This window comes from Pelodiscus sinensis, unplaced genomic scaffold (genome assembly GCF_049634645.1).
Source record: "Pelodiscus sinensis isolate JC-2024 unplaced genomic scaffold, ASM4963464v1 ctg34, whole genome shotgun sequence".
NCBI classification, from domain to species: domain Eukaryota; kingdom Metazoa; phylum Chordata; order Testudines; family Trionychidae; genus Pelodiscus; species Pelodiscus sinensis.
This window is the reverse complement of record NW_027465849.1, coordinates 794541-813551: the sequence shown is the minus strand read 5'-3', so window position 1 is coordinate 813551 and position 19011 is coordinate 794541. Positions and strand designations below refer to the sequence as shown.

General features: G+C 50.1%; 1 protein-coding gene across 1 annotated transcript in view; it reads left to right on the top strand.

Annotated features, from left to right (window-relative positions):
* Positions 1-10127, top strand: part of LOC142823855 (uncharacterized) — a 31803-nt gene extending 21676 nt beyond the window's left edge. Inside the window, exons 6-8 of the mRNA XM_075915507.1 lie at positions 7800-7849; positions 8807-8838; positions 9807-10127. Of these exons, the coding sequence (XP_075771622.1) occupies positions 7800-7849; positions 8807-8838; positions 9807-9881 (157 nt within the window). The 3' untranslated portion in view covers positions 9882-10127. The remainder of the gene's footprint in view (positions 1-7799; positions 7850-8806; positions 8839-9806) is intronic.
* Positions 10128-19011: the final 8884 nt, after the last annotated feature.

Sequence of the window (19011 nt, the reverse complement as noted above, 5' to 3'; positions counted from 1 at the left end):
GCTGTGTGTCAGGGTAGGGCAGCGGAGCGGGCAGAGAAGCCTGTGGAGGCTGTTGAGGGGTTTAGAATGCTGCCATAGGACCCCACAAAGCACAGGGCTTAGGGCATCTGCCGCGAACCATCCTGTGGATGGGAAGCTCTGCGGGAGGGGGACATCACAGAAAGGTCTCACTGGAAGAGACCACAAGACTCACATGGCATTCTCATGAATAAACAAGGGAAATACAATCCAGATGGGACTACAGTGCGGCGGGTGCATAACTGTCTGGAAAACCATTCTGAGAGAGAAGTTATCAATAGTTCACAGTCATGCTGGAAGGGAAGAACAAGTGGAAAAATCAACATTGTTTCTATAAAGGGAAATCTTGCCTTACTAATCTTCTACGGTATGTCTACACAGCAAAGTTAGTTCGAAATAACAGCCCTTACTTTGAAATAACTTTCCTAGCGTCTACACAACCAAATAAATTCAAAATTGCGGAGCGCTTATTTCAAATTCGGTAAACCTTATTCTATGAGGAATAACGCCAAATTCGAAATAGCTATTTCAAAATCAGTGCTGTGTAGATATTTATTTCGTAATAGGAGGCCTCCAGCCTTCCCAGGGTGCACTGGTGGCCACTGCAGCCTCAACCAAGAACATTCCTCTCCCCCACTTCCTCCGCAGAGTACTTAAAGGGGTAGACTCTGGCCACAGTGCCTGTTCCAGCCAGCTCCAAGCCTGCCAGCCCAGAGCCATCAGTCACTGCCCCAACCCAGTGGCCCCAAAACACGAGCCTTTTTTTTAAAAGGAACAAGGGATCTTTCGGAAAAGGCTTTATTTTCTGAAAGATCCCCATCTAGACTGGCACTTTTTTCCGGCAAAGCTCCGAGCCAGAAAAAAGCGGCAACCATTTTATGCAAATGAAGCGGGGGGGATTTAAATCCCCGCTTCATTTGCAATTGCGATGTGTCTAATTTGCATGCCTTTTACGGAAAAGGGATGCAGTCTAGACACAGCCATGGAGTTCTTTGAAGGGGTAAACAAACATGTGGACAAGGGGGAGTAGTGGATGTAGTATACTTTGATTTCCAGAAAGCCTTTAACAAGGTCCCTCACCATAGGTTCCTAAGAAAAGTAAGTTGTCGTGGGATAAGAGGGAAGATCCTCTTGTGGATTGATAGCTGGTTAAAACACAGGAAACAAAGACTAGGAATAAAAGGTAAGTTTTCAGAATGGAGAGTGGAAACCAGTGGTGTCCGCCAGGGGTCTGTATTGGGACCAATCCTACTCAACCTATTTCTAAATGACCTGGAGAAAGGGGTAAACAGCTGGCGAAATACTAAACTGCTCAAGATAAGTAAAGACAAAAGCAGACTGTGAAGAGCTTTTAAAAGATTTCACCAAACCGATTGGGCAACAAAATGGCAAATGAATTTTAATGTGGATAAATTTAAAGTAATGCACATTGGAAAAATAATCCTGACTACACATAAAATATGATGAGGACTAATTTGGTAACAACTACTCAAGAGAGACAGTCTTGGAGTTACTGTGGATAGTTCTTTGAAAACATCCACTCAATGTGCAACGTCAGTAAAAAAAGGAAACAGAATGTTAAGAATCATTTAAAAAGGGATAGAGAATAAGACAGAGAATGTCTTATTGCCTCTACATAAATCCATGGCACACCCACATCTTGAATACTGCATACAGATGAGGTTGCTTTATCTCAAAAGAGATATATTGGCATTGAAAAGATTCAGAAAAAAGCAAGAAAAATGATGAGAAGTTTGGAATGGGTGCCATATGAAGAGAGATTAAAAAGACTTGAACTTTTCAGCTTAGAAAAGAGGCGAATAAGTGGGGATATGATAGAGGTCTATAAAATCATGAAAAATGGTGGAAAAAGTGAATAAAGAAATGTTATTTACTTGTTCCCATAACAATAAATACGGGTTACCAAATGAAATAAATAAGTAGCAGGTTTAAAACAAAGAAATGGAATTTTTTTTCATGCAATGTACAGTAAATTGAGGGAACTCCTTGCGAGAGGATGTTGTGAAGGCCAGGACTTTAAGAGGCTTCAAAAAAGAATTAGATAAAATTCATGGAGGTTAGGTCTATCAACGGCTATTAGCCAGGATAGGTAGGACTGGTGTCCCTAGCCCCTGTTTTCCGCCCTGGTCAGGCTTTATAAACCTTTGATCAATGCTGTTTTTCTCCTCTGGACTCTCTCCAGTTTCTCCACCACTCTCCTAGAGTGTCACACCCAGAATTGGCCCCTATTCTGCACCCAAGGCCTCATCAGTGCTGAGCAGAGCAGAACAGCGACCTCCCGTGTCTTACACACACTCATGTTGCTGAATAAGATCCAGTTTGTGATCCATCCTGAGCCCAGGGCCCTTCCAGCAGCCCTGCCCCCAGCCAGTGGCTGCCCATGGTCAGTTGTGCTGGGGCCGTGTGTGGGCCTGGACCGGGCCAGGCCCTGCTCTGATCCCTTGTGTTTGTTGCCTAGGCGATGACTCCAGCAGCAGCACTGACAAGAGTTCATCCTGCCAGATGATGCTTTAGAAGCGTTTCTGTGCTCTGGGGTCTCTATTTTGGGAAAAGTGGGTCCTGGGCTGGGCAAGCCCCCAGTCTGAATGCGATCGCCATGGTGATGTCTCTTGTATATTTATTGCCTAGGTGATGGAACCAGCCACAGTGGCGGTGTCGGGGTTTCCCCACCACCAGGTAAATGCTTCTGAAGAGTTTCTGTGTCCTGGGGTGGGAAGCCCCAGTCTGAGTGTGATCCCCCTGAGGATGGATGTAGGGAAACACACACGGGGATGGGTTTCATTAAAGGGTTTCATTTTGAAGCAACAGCATTTTCTGATGGAAAACTCTTCTGCTGGGTGTTTTCCTACAAGCTCCACACACATCTCTGCAGCCTTCCAGATCGCTGGCCCTGGCTCAGGAAAGCTCTCGTGCCTCGTCTCCAGTCAAACACTATGCAGGGCAGCACTGATGTATGTGCTTCACTCTGAGCGCCTGCTGCATTCCCTTCTTGTCACTAAAGTTATTGTGTAAAGTTCAGTTTGCTCCTGGTGGACGCGCTGAATCGTGATGTTTTCCTGAGGCAGGGCAATTCCCACAGGGATGTTTCTGTGAGCTCGCCGTTACAGCTGGGGAAATCCAGGTTCATTGCTACCGAAGATAGGGAACAAAACTATTTCATTCGAAACTTGTGATGGGAAATTTCAGTGTTTTGAAAAAAAAATCATGAAAACCAACAAACGTAAAAAAAAAGTCCCTTGGCCTCATTTCTACTTGACAGTTTGCTTGGGGATGAGGAGGGAGCCAACAAATTGTCAGATACAGAGCATTTTTCTTTAGTTATTTCCAAAGCAAATGGATTTTTTCCTTTCATTTCTGGATTTTGAAAAACAAAATGAAACAAAAGTTTCAAAGCAAAGCAAAACCAAACGGCGCCTTGCATGTCAACTTTATTTTTGTGGGGAAACTAAGAAAGTTCTTGCATGTGAATGTTTTGGGGGGAAGATTTTGATTTCAGTTAAACTCTGTTTGGATTTCAAATAAAAAGACTGACAAAAAAACCCTCAAAAGAACAAACTGTGGGAAAGAAAAGCCAGTAAAGTTGCCCTGCAGCGAGACAGAAGAGAGTTCGGGGGTTTGTTCATGAGCACACCAGGGGTCATTTCCCACAGGACTCAGCCGGGAGACACTTGCTTGTGGCCACTTGGGGGGGCCATTCACAGTGATGTTCTTTCCTAGGGCTGAATCTAACGCTCCTGTTGGGAATTACAGTCCCTGCTGTCCTGGTACTGGCTGTGGCGCTTTATCTGCTGGGAAGGAAAGGTGGGTATGAAAGTGAGGCCGAGCCATGTTAGCAAATGTACAGACAGACGTGGCAGAGACATCCCTTAAATCCCCTGCCCCCAGTGTGCCTGGGATGGGGGGAGAGAGATGCTCAAAGACCCAGTGAAATTATGATTTGGGGAGGCTGCCTGGGGACAAAGATCAAAGAGATGGTGATAGGATTATTTTTGAGATTAGCACCTTGTAAATCTCAGCCAGGAATCAGAGTCCACTGATGGGATTCCCAACAAGTCACTAGGGTGGGGTCTTTGTATTGGCCTGGGGGATTTGACCTTTGGGGGCATTTTCAGGGTTTTCTCTCCAAACATGAGGATTATGAACTTAATTCTTTTTTTTTTTTTTTATGAAAGTTAAATTCTCACTGAACCCCTGACTCTTAGGCCTGGGCTTTATGTAGGACATGAAATGCCATGAAACTGACTCTACAGTCATTAGACGTGGCCATACCAGACCCGGGACAGTCGGGGGGCTGGTAGAGAAGAGCACTGGGCTGGGCCATGGGGAGGGGGCTCTGTGTCAATGTGATGAGGAATTGGGGCCGTGTCGCTCAGTTTCTCTCTCTCTCTTTCTCTCTCTCCCCCCCATGAGGAAACGTGTCCCCATCTCTGATCACTGTCTCACTGCTTCCAGTTCTGTCTCTGCGAAGGAATCAGAGGTATCCAGTTCTATGATTCTTTGATAAGGGGATGGGTTGATGAGATAATATGATCTTGGTAATTAATTGACCATTCATTTTCAGTGGGAAATAGGTCAATGGAGGGATGATAGGAGTTACTATAGAGAATTTCTGGGTGTCTGGCTAGTGAGTCTTGCCCACATGCTCAGGGTTTAGCTGATTGCCATATTTGGGGTTGGGAAGAAATTTTCCTCCAGGGCAGATTGGCGGAGGTTTTTTGCCTTCCTCTGTAGTATGGGGCGCAGATTGCAGCTGGAGGATTCTCTGCATCTTGGGACCTTCAAAGTATTTCAAGGCTTCAATATCAGAGATATAGGTGAGAGGATTGTTCTGAGAGGGGTGGGTGAGATTCTGTGGCCTGCACTGTGCAGGGGGTCAGACTAGATGATCATAATGGTACCTTCTGACCTTAAAGTCTATGAGTCTATGAGTAAGAGAAGATTGTTCCCTCTCCCCTCTGGTTTCCTCTCTGTGTCTGGTCTCTCTGTCTCAAACAAGGGCCAGCAGCCGCCCTAGAGTCCAAGCAGCTCTCAGCTCTCCTGCAGTGAAGTCTGCGTGCTCTGGGGGAGTTTTGGAAAAGCCCAGGGCAGGATGAACTCCCTGGCTGGGATGGATTCGGGAGGTTATGAGGAGATGCTTTAAGGAAGGGGTTTGCCAAAGCAGCGTGTTCCCGTCCCGTTCACCAGCACCAGAGGGAGCATGTTTGAAAACCAGCCCCGGGTGTGTGACAGAAGGAACGTGACCCCGTTTTACACTCGGGGTGTTGGGGCTGTTTGGTGGCACCGACCAAGCCAGCCAGTTCCCTAGAACAGGGTCTGTTCTTCTGGGGCAGGGCTGGGGGAGGCCAAGCCTGGCTGGGAACCAAGAGGCTCCAGCCCCTCCGGCATTAGCTCCACCTGTCAGAGGTGGAAATGGGTGACAGGGGAGGGGTCACTTGAGGATTCCCTGTTCGGTTCACTCCCTCTGCGGCATCTGGCATTGGCCACTGTCGGCCGACAGGACACTGGGCTGGATGGGCCTTTGGTCTGACTCAGTCTGGCCGTTCTCGTGAGCTCCCATTCAGGGAGGCCAGCCTGGGCCCCTCCCCTTCTGCCCAAGGACACACCCCTCCTCTTGTGCCCCCTTCACTTCTGCAGGAGCCATGAGGCCTTCAGCATGGCCAGAGGAGCCCGCCCCATCTGCCCTGAATCCAGGCCCACTGGCTGGCCCAGGCTGCCAGCCGACCCACCCCAGACAACCAGGGCTGCCAGCCAGCTGGCCCTCCCAACCCCAACCCTAGCCGGGTTATGGGGAGGGGCTGAGCATGGGAGGGGCTACCGGGGGAGAGTAGGATGTGGGTGGGGCCACGTCTCAATGTTTGGGGAGGCCTAGCAATGCACGTGCAGCTGGCCTAACGCCAGGCAAGGCGCAGCCACACCTGTACCTGCCCCCAGCTCATAGCAGGGATGAATTCAGTGCAGGTCTGCGCAAGGCAGTGGTGCTGCCCCCATCCCCCAAACCTGCTGGGGAGAGCCAGGCAGCAGAGACGCCATAAGAACATAAGAACGGCCGTACCGGGTCAGACCAATGGTCCATCTAGCCTAGTATCCTGTCTGCCGACAGTGGCCAACACCAGGTGCCCTAGAGAGAATGGACCGAAGAGAATGATCAAGCGATTTGTCTCCTGCCATCTCTCTCCAGCCTCTGACAAACAGAGGCCAAGGACACCATTTTATCCCCTGGCTAATAGCCTTTTATGGACCTAACCTCCACGAAATTATCTAACTTCTTTTTAAACTCTGTTATAGTCCTAGCCTTCATAGCCTCCTCTGGCAAGGAGTTCCACAGGTTGACTACACGCGGTGTGAAGAAAAACTTTCTTTTATTAGTTTTAAACCTGCTACCCATTAATTTCATTTGGTGTCCTCTAGTCCTTCTATTTAGGGAACTAATAAATAACTTTTCTTTATCAGCCCTCTCCACACCACTCATGATTTTATAGACCTCTATCATATCCCCCCTCAGTCTTCTCTTTTCTAAACCATGGGCATTCAGAGCCGCTGTACATGTGAATAACACAGGGGACAGAGTGGAATTTCAAAGGGCTCCTGGCTCACAGTCTGCCCCTCCCACCCACGCATACAAACCCTGCACGGACCCTGCAGAGAGTCTCTGCGAGTCGCTCCCCATGGCTCTGCAGCAGGACCGGCCACTCGGGGATTCCCTTGAAAAATGCTGCCTTCCCTTGTGCAGCCCAGTGGCCTTGCCGGAGCCCTTCTGGGGACCAACGGGGCCGATTCGCTCATTGTGAGCCCTGTAGAAGGGGCAGGGAGAGCCAAATGCAAAACCAGGCAGCCCTTGAGGTGACCAACTGGGCACAGAGAGGAACAGGTTCATGGGGAGACTAGAACAGTTTCCAGGATGTCAGTTTCTGACCCAACCTGGAATTCCAATGCAGCGACTTTGCCAATAAACCTCATGGGGAAGAGGCAGGTATGAAACACAGACCCTCAGTGCTTGGAGCCCCCACTCCAACTCCCAGCTGTGTGTGATCCCTGCCTGCCTCCTGAGCCCCCCTTCGCCCCCACTTGAAGAACTCTGACTGTAGCTGCCTCTCCCCAAACATTCCTTCCTTCCCTGCTCCTCCCATAAGACCAGGCTCTACCCCTAAACAGCCCCACCCTCCGCTCCTGGGACATGGGAGCGGATTGGCAGACTGAGATGGAAAGGGGGCTCTGAAGCTTTATTTCCACACTATGCAAAGACATTAAAGTTGAGCCTTAAGGATAAACATTCCACCTGGGACAAAGTTTTATTTGGGTGAAAAAAATTCCAATAAAAAAGTCCAAATTATACAGATAAAGATGGGGGAGAGAGGGGGGAGGAGGGAGGATGACAAAAAAATCAAAGAGAAAACTAAATTGTCCATTCATAAGGAAGCAGTTTGGCCAGACATTTGACTTTGCCAAAACTATCGTTCATGAAAAAAAATCCTGTTGAAACTTGCCACCTTGTTTACACTTTGCAAAAGCTTCACCTTCCATCCTGAGAGGTCAGGGATTTATCGGGTCCCTCCAGTCATAGCTCACTGCTGACCTCGTGGTGGTTTGGACAGTTGATTTCTTGGCCATGTTGCAGAAGCAGAGCACAAAGATCAAGTCTCACCCCTGAGAGGGAAACTTACTCGCAGCTGGATCTCTGCAAACAGATGCAATACCACCAAAGTGACACACTGAGAGCAGGTGGCATCTCTGATTCCCCCTGTCTTTACTTCTCCCCACAGGGAAGGAGCCCAGCGTGACACCAGCAACGCTCCTGAAGATCAGATACAATGTAAGAGCTTTTGTAGAGCACTAGGTTTGCTGGGGTCACCTGCCCATGATGGAGAAATGTGGGGCCGGGAGTAAATGTCTTAACTGAGGGGATGGCCAGATCCCAGATCAGTGTGTCTGATCGAAAGTTACAATAAGAAGCTGCCTGTGATCAAAGTGAATAAAGATAAAGAGTCCTCGGGGTCCCAGGGCTGGTGCATCTGAGTCCCGGAGGTTCCTTTTTCCAACCCTTTGCCTGTGATCTGCAGCCCTGCATTGCCAAGGCTTATGGGACTGAGGTGAAATGTTGCCCCTTACCTTCACGCATGCAAAGGCACATCCCAGGGAAAGTTCCCACAGGAAAGTGTCCCACCCCCGTCACTGGGAGCTGGGGGCAAGAGTGTCTCATGGGAGCTGTAGTTCTGGTGCCTGATGCTTCTAGTCCCCTCTTTGAGCTGGGCTCTCTGGCTCTCCCATCATGCATCACTGTCTCCCCTCTTGGTGGCAGGAAGTAGCACATCATGGGCATCCCTGGATGCAGTGCATCATGGGAGATGAAGTGAAGCCAGCCCAGGCATGAAGCATGAGGCAACAAAACAACAGGTCCTGTGCAGCACCAGGCTCTTATTTAAATCAGAATATTTCTGTTTGGGTCCAAAATATTTCAGGTTCTAGGCACTCACTTTTTGAACAAAATTTTGGCATTTTCTGCAAAGGCAACTCTGTGACAAACTAGCTCTGTTAAAATCCCAGACACACAGTCCCACTGACCATCTTCATCAATCGTTTGAAATCCTTCTGCCTCCAGATCACCTAGTGACCCTGATCGAGACCAGGCTGCATGGTGCTCAGTGGCTGCTGACAGGGAGCCCTGCGCTGGCTGGGGGAGAGTTAGAGACATGGGGTTATAATTCATGCTCTAGGTGTTTAAGGGCACTTACACCCCAGTGACAATGTGTAACTGTCGTTCTCTCCCCAGATGCCTCCGTGAATTTGTCAGGAAGCACCATGGTGAGTGGCACTTTTACTAAGGACAAAGTGAGGTGAGAGCGGAGAGCAACTGGTTTGCCTGTTCCAGCTTGGCAGGGACCCACGCACTTGGAATGTGGATTTCCTGCCGACTATCTCATGTAGCTATTCTACAGCTGCATTGTACCTCCAATGGCCAGAGATGGGGCACAGGATGAGTCAGGCTCTGACTTACAACAGAGAATTTGTTGCCAGGTGTCTGGCTGGTGGGGCTTGCCCTCATACTCAGCATCTAACTCATCAGTATATTTGTGACCAGAAGGAATTTTTCCCTACATCAGATTGGCAGGGAACTAGTAACTCAGCCAGATGTTAGAGGTGAGGTATCAGTACACACTCAGGATATGTCTACACTAGCGCCCTAGTTTGAACTAGGGACGCTAATATGGGCATTCGAAGTTGTAAATGAAGCCTGGGATTTAAATATTCCGGGCTTTATTTGCATCTTCCCATCCAGGCACCATTTTTAAATCCCCTTAGTCTGAACTAACTGTTGAATGAGGTGTAACAGTTAATTCGAACTAAGGACTAATTCAGTTAATTCAAATTAACTTTTGACTGACGCGTGTAGCTGCGGGCAAATAGTTCAGACTAAGTGGATTTAAAAATGGCACCCGGATGGGAAAATGCAAATAAAGCCCGGAATATTTAAATCCCAGGCTTCATTTGCAACTTCGAATGCCTAAATTAGCCTCCCTAGTTCGAACTAGAGAGCTAGTGTAGACATACCCTGAGTGTGTACTGATACCACCATGGTCATGTGGTCTGACCTCCTTCACATCGGAGGCCACAGAACCTCCCCCACGCAGACCTCTAACATCCAGCTGAGTTACTAGTGACATCATGTTACAGATGCCCCTGATGCAGGGCTGTCAGAGGGGCATCTTCTGGCATCATTTCTCTGACCAAAGGCTGGCTGAGCAGAACAGTAACATTTTGGTGTTTTACAGAAGCATCCACGGTCCCAGAGAGAAGAGACTCCGACTTACGCAACCATCGCGCTGCAGAAGGACAGACGTCGTTGATACTGCAGTCGCTGAAACGCAGGGCTGGTCAGTGCGCAGCCACATCTCAGAACCTCCCCAAATCAGAGGCAATAGTGGGGGCTGTGCAGCCAGGAAGTGGGGGATCTTCTCTGGGACCACAGCAGCACAATGCCCAGCGCCCTAAGTGCTGAAGGACACTGGAATAGGCTTCAGGCAAATGCTGCCTGTTTGCCTTTTTTTTTTAACCAAAAAAAAAGTTTCTTCTGAATAAAATTGGGAAAATCCCCTGACTCTTTGTATTAGTAGCTCAGCTCCCAAGTGCTTTCAGCTCTGTTTAGAGATTTCTGTGAGTGCCAGCACCCAGCAGCTGATAAAAACAGAGTATTAGCGCAGTGGTTGTGTGAGGCTAGGGGCTTTGGAAAATATCCCACTGCATTTAGGTGCCTGAGGGACCAGCTCTGGAAAATCTGGCTGTGTTGTGAGCTTCTCAGTGAGCGACACAGGCTCTGCTGCTGGTGCAGTCAGCACCCGAGTGAGGCTCTGCATTGCTCTGCAGACACTGGTGGATTTGGAGATCTCTGATTCTCTCGTAACTTTGGTTGCTGTTGCTACGGCAAGTTCCTCGGACCATTCTATGTTTGCCCATCCGGAGGAGCACATTTCTGCAGGGCTTTGAGCACCTGAGCACGTTTCCTGGCAAATCTGGACTATTTTCAACTTACAGGTAATTAGGGAACTGAAGTGTGAAAAAAAGAGTCTTCTTTGTGATCAGAGTCTTCTGCTTCAGGTTCATGCAGACAGCAGCGCACCGCCTTCCTCCCGCCCAGCCGGCTTTTCCTGAACGTTGCTATCCCCTAGCATGCAACAATCACTAGTCAGGCTGTCACAGTGCAACCAGAGAGGAGAAAGAACCCTGTGCTAGGGACGCCCTACCCCGGTCTTAAGTGATCAGAGCAAGATTGGGGCTTGAGCCCTTCCCACTACCCCCACAGGAATCCTGGCCGCAGCTTTAAGGGTATGTCTACACTAGCCCCCTAGTTTGAACTAGGGAGGCTAATGTAGGCATTCGAAGTTGCAAATGAAGCCCGGGATTTAAAAATCCCGGGCTTTATTTGCTTCATCCCACGCGGGCGCCATTTTTAAATCCCCCTAATCCGAATTAACTGCCCACATCTACAAACGGCAGTCAAACGAGGTGTAACAGTTAACTCGACCTAAGGACTTATTCCACAATGTGTAACAGTTAATTCGAACTAAGGACTTAGTTCAAGTTAAGGTTTGCCGCAGGCAGTTAGTTCGGACTAGGGGGATTTAAAAATGGCAACCGGACAGCATGATGCACGAAAAAATTGGGATATTTAAATCCCGGGCTTCATTTGCAACTTCGAATGCCTACATTAGCCTCCATAGTTTGAACTACGGGGCTAGTGTAGACATACCCTAACAGTGTTACGAGGACTCTGCCATACAGAAGAGTGGCAGGGGAGCCCACTGGTCTGCCAGGCCTCTGTTTAAAGGTGGCGGGAGTGAGGAACTCAGATCCTTTCTCTAGCTAGTACCACCTGAGCAGCACATGGGCCAGGGAAGTTCCCCACAATCGTGGGACCATTCCTCTGCTTTCATACAGAGTCCTTGGGCCTCCTCCTTCCTCTCTCTGTGACTCAACCCCCATCTGTGAAATGGGGATAAAAATTCTGCCTTGTTTCAGAGATGGGGAGGGGGAGGAGGAGCAGGGGTGATGTTTGGTGGAAAAGGGAGAGTGAGGGCGGAGTGGGAATGGGAAGAGATAGGGCCCTCCCCAGAGCTAGGGGTGATGTGAGAGGAGTCACATGGGTCACGTGGGGTGGTCATGTGACCAGGGCCTCGCTTGTGTCCCTTCCCAGCATTTAACATGGATCCGAGGATCACTGTAGCACAGAGAGGGGGAACCTGACCTGGCCCCCAAGGGAGAAGCAAAGGGGCTGGCCAGCAGCAGGTGCAGGAACTCGCAGGGGGCCTGCCACCCATGTCAGGAGTCAGGGCACCTGGCACTCACCAGCAGGGGAAGCGGAGGGAGGCAGCCCCAGTTTTGCTCTCCTGGCTGTTCTGAGAAGGGGCAGGACTGCCCCACACGCCCCAGTGGGAAGGGGAATGACACAGCGGGGGGAAGGGAAGCAGCCTTGCTCCACTTACCCTGCTGCTGTGGGTGAGTGTGAAGGGGGAAGGGGCCTATCTCCACCTGCCCCAGTCCAGCTTCTCCCTCCCCGGTCCCTTCTTGCACTGATCAGCCGCAGCCACCGTAGTGTTAAGAAAAGGGAGCCGGGTTGGAGCCGTTAAACCGAGAGGAGGCGTCTCTTTCTGCCAGACAGGCTCTAGCCCAGCCAGCAGGTAGCAGCTCAGTGCAGGGATCCTTGTGGGAGGCTCTGGCCTAGGCTTGACAGATGCTCTGACTAGATGGGCCTGTTGGTCCCTTCTGGCCTTTACATGTACGACCATGAACATAAACCACCCCGAACCCTCGTGACAGCAGAGTAAATGGAGAGCGAGAATGAGGCGGGTTAACATGTGAGGTCAAAAATAACATTGTGAGAGCAGGTTAATCAAACCCACATCACAGCATTTGAACCCCCACACACCCATCTGAGCTGCTTGCTGGGGTCAGGTCTGGGAAGAGCTCACTGCTGTGGGGGGAGAGGGGAGAGGTTTCTGCACTGGAGACTCTGCAGATGCTCAAGCTGCTGTCTGGTTGTTCTGCGGTTCCCAGCCTGCATGGCTGCATGGAGCAGCCAGACTGTGCGTGCAGAGCTGCTACGAAGGGGCCACTCAGATCTCCTCTCCCTTCCCTTGTCTGAGCAGCAGCTGCTTGCTCATCAGTCCTGCAGCATCTGGCTCCATCAATATGCCCACTAGGGCTGGAACTTGGATGTTATTCTGCCCTCTCTGTGCTGGGATTTGAGCCAGCAGGAGTGAGGCAGGACCCAGCCCAGGACATATAGGGGATGGGACACTTTGCAAGTCAATTAAACCATCTGAGGCAGATTTCCCTGCTTGTGTCTCTAACTCATAGACTCATAGACTTTAAGGTCAGAAGGTACCATTATGATCATCTAGTCTGACCCCCTGCACAGTGCAGGCCACAGAATCCCACCCACCCCTCTCAGAACAATCCTCTGACCTATATCTCCGATATTGAAGCCTTCAAATACTTTGAAGGTCTCAAGATGCAGAGAATCCTCCAGCTGCAATCTGCGCCCCATGATACAGAGGAAGGCGAAAAACCTCCAGGGTCTCTGCCAATCTACCCTGGAGGAAAATTCCTTCCCGACCCCAAATATGGCAATCAGCTAAACCCTGAGCATGTGGGCAAGACTCACCAGCCAGACACCCAGAAATTCTCTATAGTAACTCCTATCATCCCTCCATTGACCTATTTCCCACTGAAAATGAATGGTCAATTAGTTACCAAGATCATATTATCTCATCAACCCATCCCCTTATCATACGTTTTCCCTGTTTCCCTGTCCTGCCCCATCCAGGCTCCTCCCCTTTTTGGGTGAAATGGCCCAGGGTCTCTGGCCTTCCAGGCAGGTATCCGGTTGGTTCATTGTCACCCAGGCTTTTGGGAGGTTGGGGCCTAAAGGGAGGAAGAACAATCTAGTGGCCAGGACAGTGGACAGCTGCTCTAGAGCCCTGGGTTCAGTCCTTAACTCACCCGCAGACTCTGGTGTGCCCTGGGGTCAGTCACTGAGTCTCTGTGTGTGCCTCAGTCTACTCATCTGTGACAGGGAGGCTGAATTTCAGAGTGTCTGGGGAACTATTTTAGTGACCGTGAGGGGCTCAGATACTCCAGTGACAGGGGATATACAAGGAAATGGGGAGCAGTGATGGGAAGAGCATTTTATGCCCTCACTTCTCTATACACAGGGGAATTTGCCCATAAAATATAGCTGTGCTGCTGGAACTCCCACTGGGACGTTCATTGTGGGATCCGAGCCTTTGTTTACTCACGGATTCTAAAGCCAGAAAGAGCCACTGTGATCATCTAGGGCACATGCAGACTACATGGCTCCGTCGATGGAGCCATGTAGATTAGGGTTGTAGGCAAAGGGAAATGAAGCGGTGATGTAAATAATCGCTGCTTCATTTAAATTAAAATGGCTGCCGTGCTGTGCTGATCAGCTGTTTGGCAGCACAACGCTATAGTCTGGACGCTCTGCAGTCGACATCAAAGGCATTTGTCGACCTCCCCATTATGCCTCGTGGGATGAGGTTTACCGGGGAGGTCAACAAATGCCTTTGATGTCAACCGCGGAGCGTCCAGATTATAGCGCTGTGCCGCCAAACAGCTGATCGGCACAGCACGGCAGCCATTTTAATTTAAATGAACCGGCGATTATTTAACTCGCCGCTTCATTCCCCTTTGCAGAGTAAACAAATCTACATGGCTCCCTCGACAGAGCCATGTAGTCTAGACATGCCCCTAGTTTGACATTCTGTAGCCCACAGGCCAGAGACCTGCCCCAAAGTAAATCCTGTTTGAACTGGAGCTTCTCTTTGAGAAAACATCCTCCCTGGATTTTAAAATGGAGAATTAAACGTAGCCTGTGGGAAGCTTTTTTCCTGATTAATTATCCTCAGTGTTAAAAATGGATGCCTTATCATTATTATTGCTTTCAAAATGAAATAAGATAAACCAAGAAAAGGCTCTTTCACCAGATCTAGCATTACAGAGACTGACACTGATGTAAGTGCAGTGGGATAAATTCACCTCTTAGCTGATATCAGATAACTTCTATCTGCTCTGGGAACAGGTGAGCGGTGTCCACAGCTGCCTCGGTGGCCTCAGCAGGAAATGATCCATGTTCACCCTGCCGGGAAGGCTGGGGCAGCTGAGAACTGGCCTGGCCAGTCAGCATCCGCGGAGGGTGGCCGTATCAGAGAAACTTTCTCACAACATCCCTCACAGCTGGCTCTGAGCACGCTGGGTTGCGTCTCCCCCAAGGGCCAAGGGCAGACTGGGCCATGGGGATGCAGCCCCTCCCACTCCTGCCACTGGTCTCACTCACAGATTCGGAATGTGCATCATTGGCACAAGAACTTCTGGCCAAACCTTTCATAATGGCCAGTGATTTTGAGAGTCTAACATGTCAGCTTATGGGGTGACAGTCAGACTGCACCTGCTGGAACCCCACCTGCTGGAACTCAGCCCCTTTTTGGTGGTGTAATTGGGACCCCAAAATCACTAATCACTTTTGAAAATCGTGGCCTCTGTGATTAATGATAGGATAAACCCAGCACAGTACTTAACACTAATAGTGTATCTATCTATCCCCATGGACATCCTCTGTCTGTCTCTCTGTCACAGGTCTGTGCAGCTGACTCCTTTCAAGTCTCTGTTAAAGCACTAGTGCAGAGAGGAGCCTTAGTCATTCTCTTCTGTTTGCAGCCGTCTCTGTTCTTTCCAGGGGCTGTGCGGTGAGGCAGCTGGCAGGGTCTGTGAACAGGGAGAACTCTCTCTGGATGCTCTTGTTTCCCATATCAGCTGCACTTGCACCTCTAGGGAGGAGGGGGCAGGTTTGGGTGAGCTCCTTCCTTCACATCCCATTTTGCACAGTTCAGGATCCCGTCATCAACCTCCCCTTCACCTGCCCATGGGGGAGACATTGCCTGCTCCTGTTCCTGCGGCCAGTGTGGGTTGGGGTCACTCCAAGTGAAAGCTCTGGAGCCATTTCTCTGTCACAAGAGAACTGACCCTCTTTCACGGGGCCTGATCCCAAGGCCAGTGAGATCAGTGGAGTCTTTCCATTGGCACCAAGGGACTTTGGATCAGGCCCAGTCAAGACAGCATTGGCTGAGTTACAATCAGTGCCAGGCTGCCACCCAAGGGTGCCAGCAGCTCAGCCTGTGCCACAGCCCCTGGGTGACTCTGGGCTGGATCCACCACAGGGCTGTGAGCTCACAACAACAGATTTTTGGAAATGAGAGATTCTTTCAAACATTTACAATTTTTCCAAATTTCCTATTAAAAATTCAATCTGTGGGGGGTATTTGTAAACACAAAGATGGCAAAGTAACAGAAAAATAAAGATTTGCATTTACTTAACCTACTTTTTTTATAATTTTCAGACTTTGGATTTTCCCTCCCTCTATTTTTACCATTTTTGTCACCAAGAGAGAGGGAAAAATATTTTTCACAAAAGGTTTTGTAACAATCTTTTTTTAAAACTTGCCACAATTTTTTACCCTTTTCCCACTGATGTTTTCCAGGCACTGTTTAGGACAGGTAGCATCCATCTCTGTTCCTGTGACCCTCACCTGGGCATCTGAGCTCCCCCTGTACACCTTTGATCAGCTGTTCTACTGATCTGACTCCAGACCTGGAGTGAAATGTGCCCAGCCGCCATCCCAGGACAATCTGCTTCTGCATCAATTGCTCTGCAAAGCTGATCTCCAAAATTGCTCTACTTTGTGCTCCCGACACATTTCCCTGGAGGTACCTGGTTGCTAGGCTGCCCACAGATTCTTAACCTCTGTTCACCAGACTTTCTTTCTCTAATAAGGGTATGTCTATGCTACAGAGTTTTTCTGAAAAAACGTCACCTATGTCCACACTGCAATTGCATTCTTTAAAAAAAAAAAATCGAAAGAATAAACGGTTTTTTTTCAACATTGGTAAACCTCTTTCTGCGAGGAAGAAGCTTTTTTTGCAAAAGAGCTCTTTTGGAAAATGGCATGTGTGGACAGAGAAGAGGGAGTTCTTTTGTAAGAAGAGGAAAGAGGAAAAAGCTGGACTGTTTCCATTCTGATAGGTTCCCACAATCTCCTCCATGCTCCTGTCTCTGTGCCTCTTGCTGCCTGGTAAGTACATGGGGATCCTGGGCTAGCACGTTGGGAAGAAACACACCCAACAGTAGCCCCTGGGCCAGACTGCTGGCAAATTCCCATCAGTGTAAACACTGATTGTGAGAGCTGTTGAGCTAGATCCCCAGCTGGTGTAAATCAGTGTCACTCCACTGGAGTCAATGGTGATTCACATCAGATGAGCATCTGGCCCTCTAGAGAGCTGAAGGGAAAGGCAGCCCCAGTTCAGCCAAAGTCTGCCTGAGGGATCTGCCCTGCCCCGCCCCGCCCCGCCCCAGAGCTAACGTCCTGCATGGTTTGCTTCTTTGGCTGTCAGAGACGACTTTTGTCCGTCAAAATGGACATTAGAATAGAGGTAGATTTTATCTCCAGCACTAACCACATGTCTCCTTTCTGTTCCCAGCGCTGAGTCCCAGCAGCCAGGAGATCTGCTCAGCTCCCAGTGAGTCCCTCTGTCAGTCTGTCTGTCCCCAATCTGCCCATGGCATTTACCCCTCCCCATACAGGATGTCCCATCAGGACCATTCAGGCTGCTCTCTGCTCAGTGTGGAGCCAGGAGAAACAACATGGGAAGAGGAGCAGGACTCTGAGATCAGAGCAGGTCTCCTGTTGATCCCTCTCTGACCTGCTGCCTCTCAGCTCTGCTCGGGTCCATAGCCAGCGTGAGAGGTGCATGGCAGCACCACCTCCACAGCCCCTCTCACCCAGGGCACTGGGCCTGGAAAGCAGAGATCGCCTGGCTCTGAGCCAAGGGGATTTTGCTTCTCACAGCGCCAGCTCCCAGGTCTCTGCCCTGGAGCTCACCCCCACTGGGACTCAGCCTGCACCTCATCCTTAAATGCCAGCAGCACTGTGAATAGCCAGCCCTGGGCGGTTCCCAAGAAAGGGGGATTCTCTCCCAGCCACTGCTGCAGGGCCTTCCCTTGGCCTGGAACTGCCTCTGCTGCCCCCTGACTGTTCCGTAGACAGCCCACAATCACCAAGGGTTGGCCATGCTGAGAGGTCACCTGTCTCCCAGTGGTACTGCCCCAGCTGAGTCAGTCAGAGGCCTGCACTGGGAACCCAGCCCGTCTGAGCCTCCAGGCTCTTTCATAACAGAAATGACCCCAGAAATAAAATCTTCTAGTCACCAGAGAGAGCTCGTCCCCCTTCTGCCCAGCTGGGCTGGGATCAGAGCCTCCATCTGAGAGATGGCAAAGCCCCCCTGATTTGGACCTCCAGCCCCACTGACAGCACCAGGCACCACCTGCACCCTACTGACAGTTCTGACCCGTTCCCCTTGCCAGGTGCTCTCCGCACCCCCATCCTCTACCTCAGCCAGACGTCGGCACAGCCGGGGGACTCCGTGTGGCTCCAGTGCTCTCCCAGTTCCTAGCCACCCGCGTCCTCTTCTGCAAGGGTGGGGAGGAGGTTTCATCCCAGAAGGGCTTGGAGAGAAGATCACATACGACTATGACCATGTGGTGTCCAGGGGAAGCTCTGGGAATTACTCCTGTGGGTACGAGATCAAGGACAGGAACAAACAGGTGACCAGATCTCAGCTCAGCCCTGCCCAGCACCTGGTAAGGATGTTTTGGGGGGGGGGGGGGCAGGTGTGTGTGCCAGACAGGTGGGAGATGGGGATATCCTAAAATGTCAGGCTCAAAGACCCCTGAAAATGGTATCACGTCCATACCCCTGCACTGAGGCAGGATCAAGTAACCCTGGACAAGCCCCATCAGGGTTTTGTCCCTTCTGTTTTGAAAGCTCTGCAGTGACAGGGGGTCCCCAACCTTCCTTAGACACCTGTTCCAGAGCTTCACTAAAAACCTTTTCCTGCCATCTCACCTAATCCTGCCTTACTGCAGATTAAGCCTGTTACTGCTTGTCCTATCTGCAGAGAACAATTCATCCCGGCCCTCTTTGTTACAGCCCTGAGCTTCTTTGGAGACTGTTTTCAGGTTCCCCCTTTGGGCGTCTGTTCTCGACAGTAACCATGACTCATATTCCTAACCTTTCCGCCTAGCTCAGAGTTGCTAAACCTTTGATCGGTTTTGTTGTTCTCCTCTGGACTCTCTCCAATTTGTTGACCACTTTGCTAAAGTGTCCCACCCAGAAGTGGCCTTTCTACTCCAGCTGAGGCCTCATCAGTGCTGAGCAAAGCAGAACAGGAACCTCCTGTGTTTTACATACAATGTAGGTTGGCCCTTTGCACAACTCTCTCCCATGGCTGACTCAGATCCAGTTTGTGACCCACCCTGAGTCCAGAGCCCTTCCAGCAGCTGGGCCCCCAGCCAGTGAAGACCCATGGTTAGTTGTGCTAGGACAGTGTATCAGCCTGGAGAGGGTC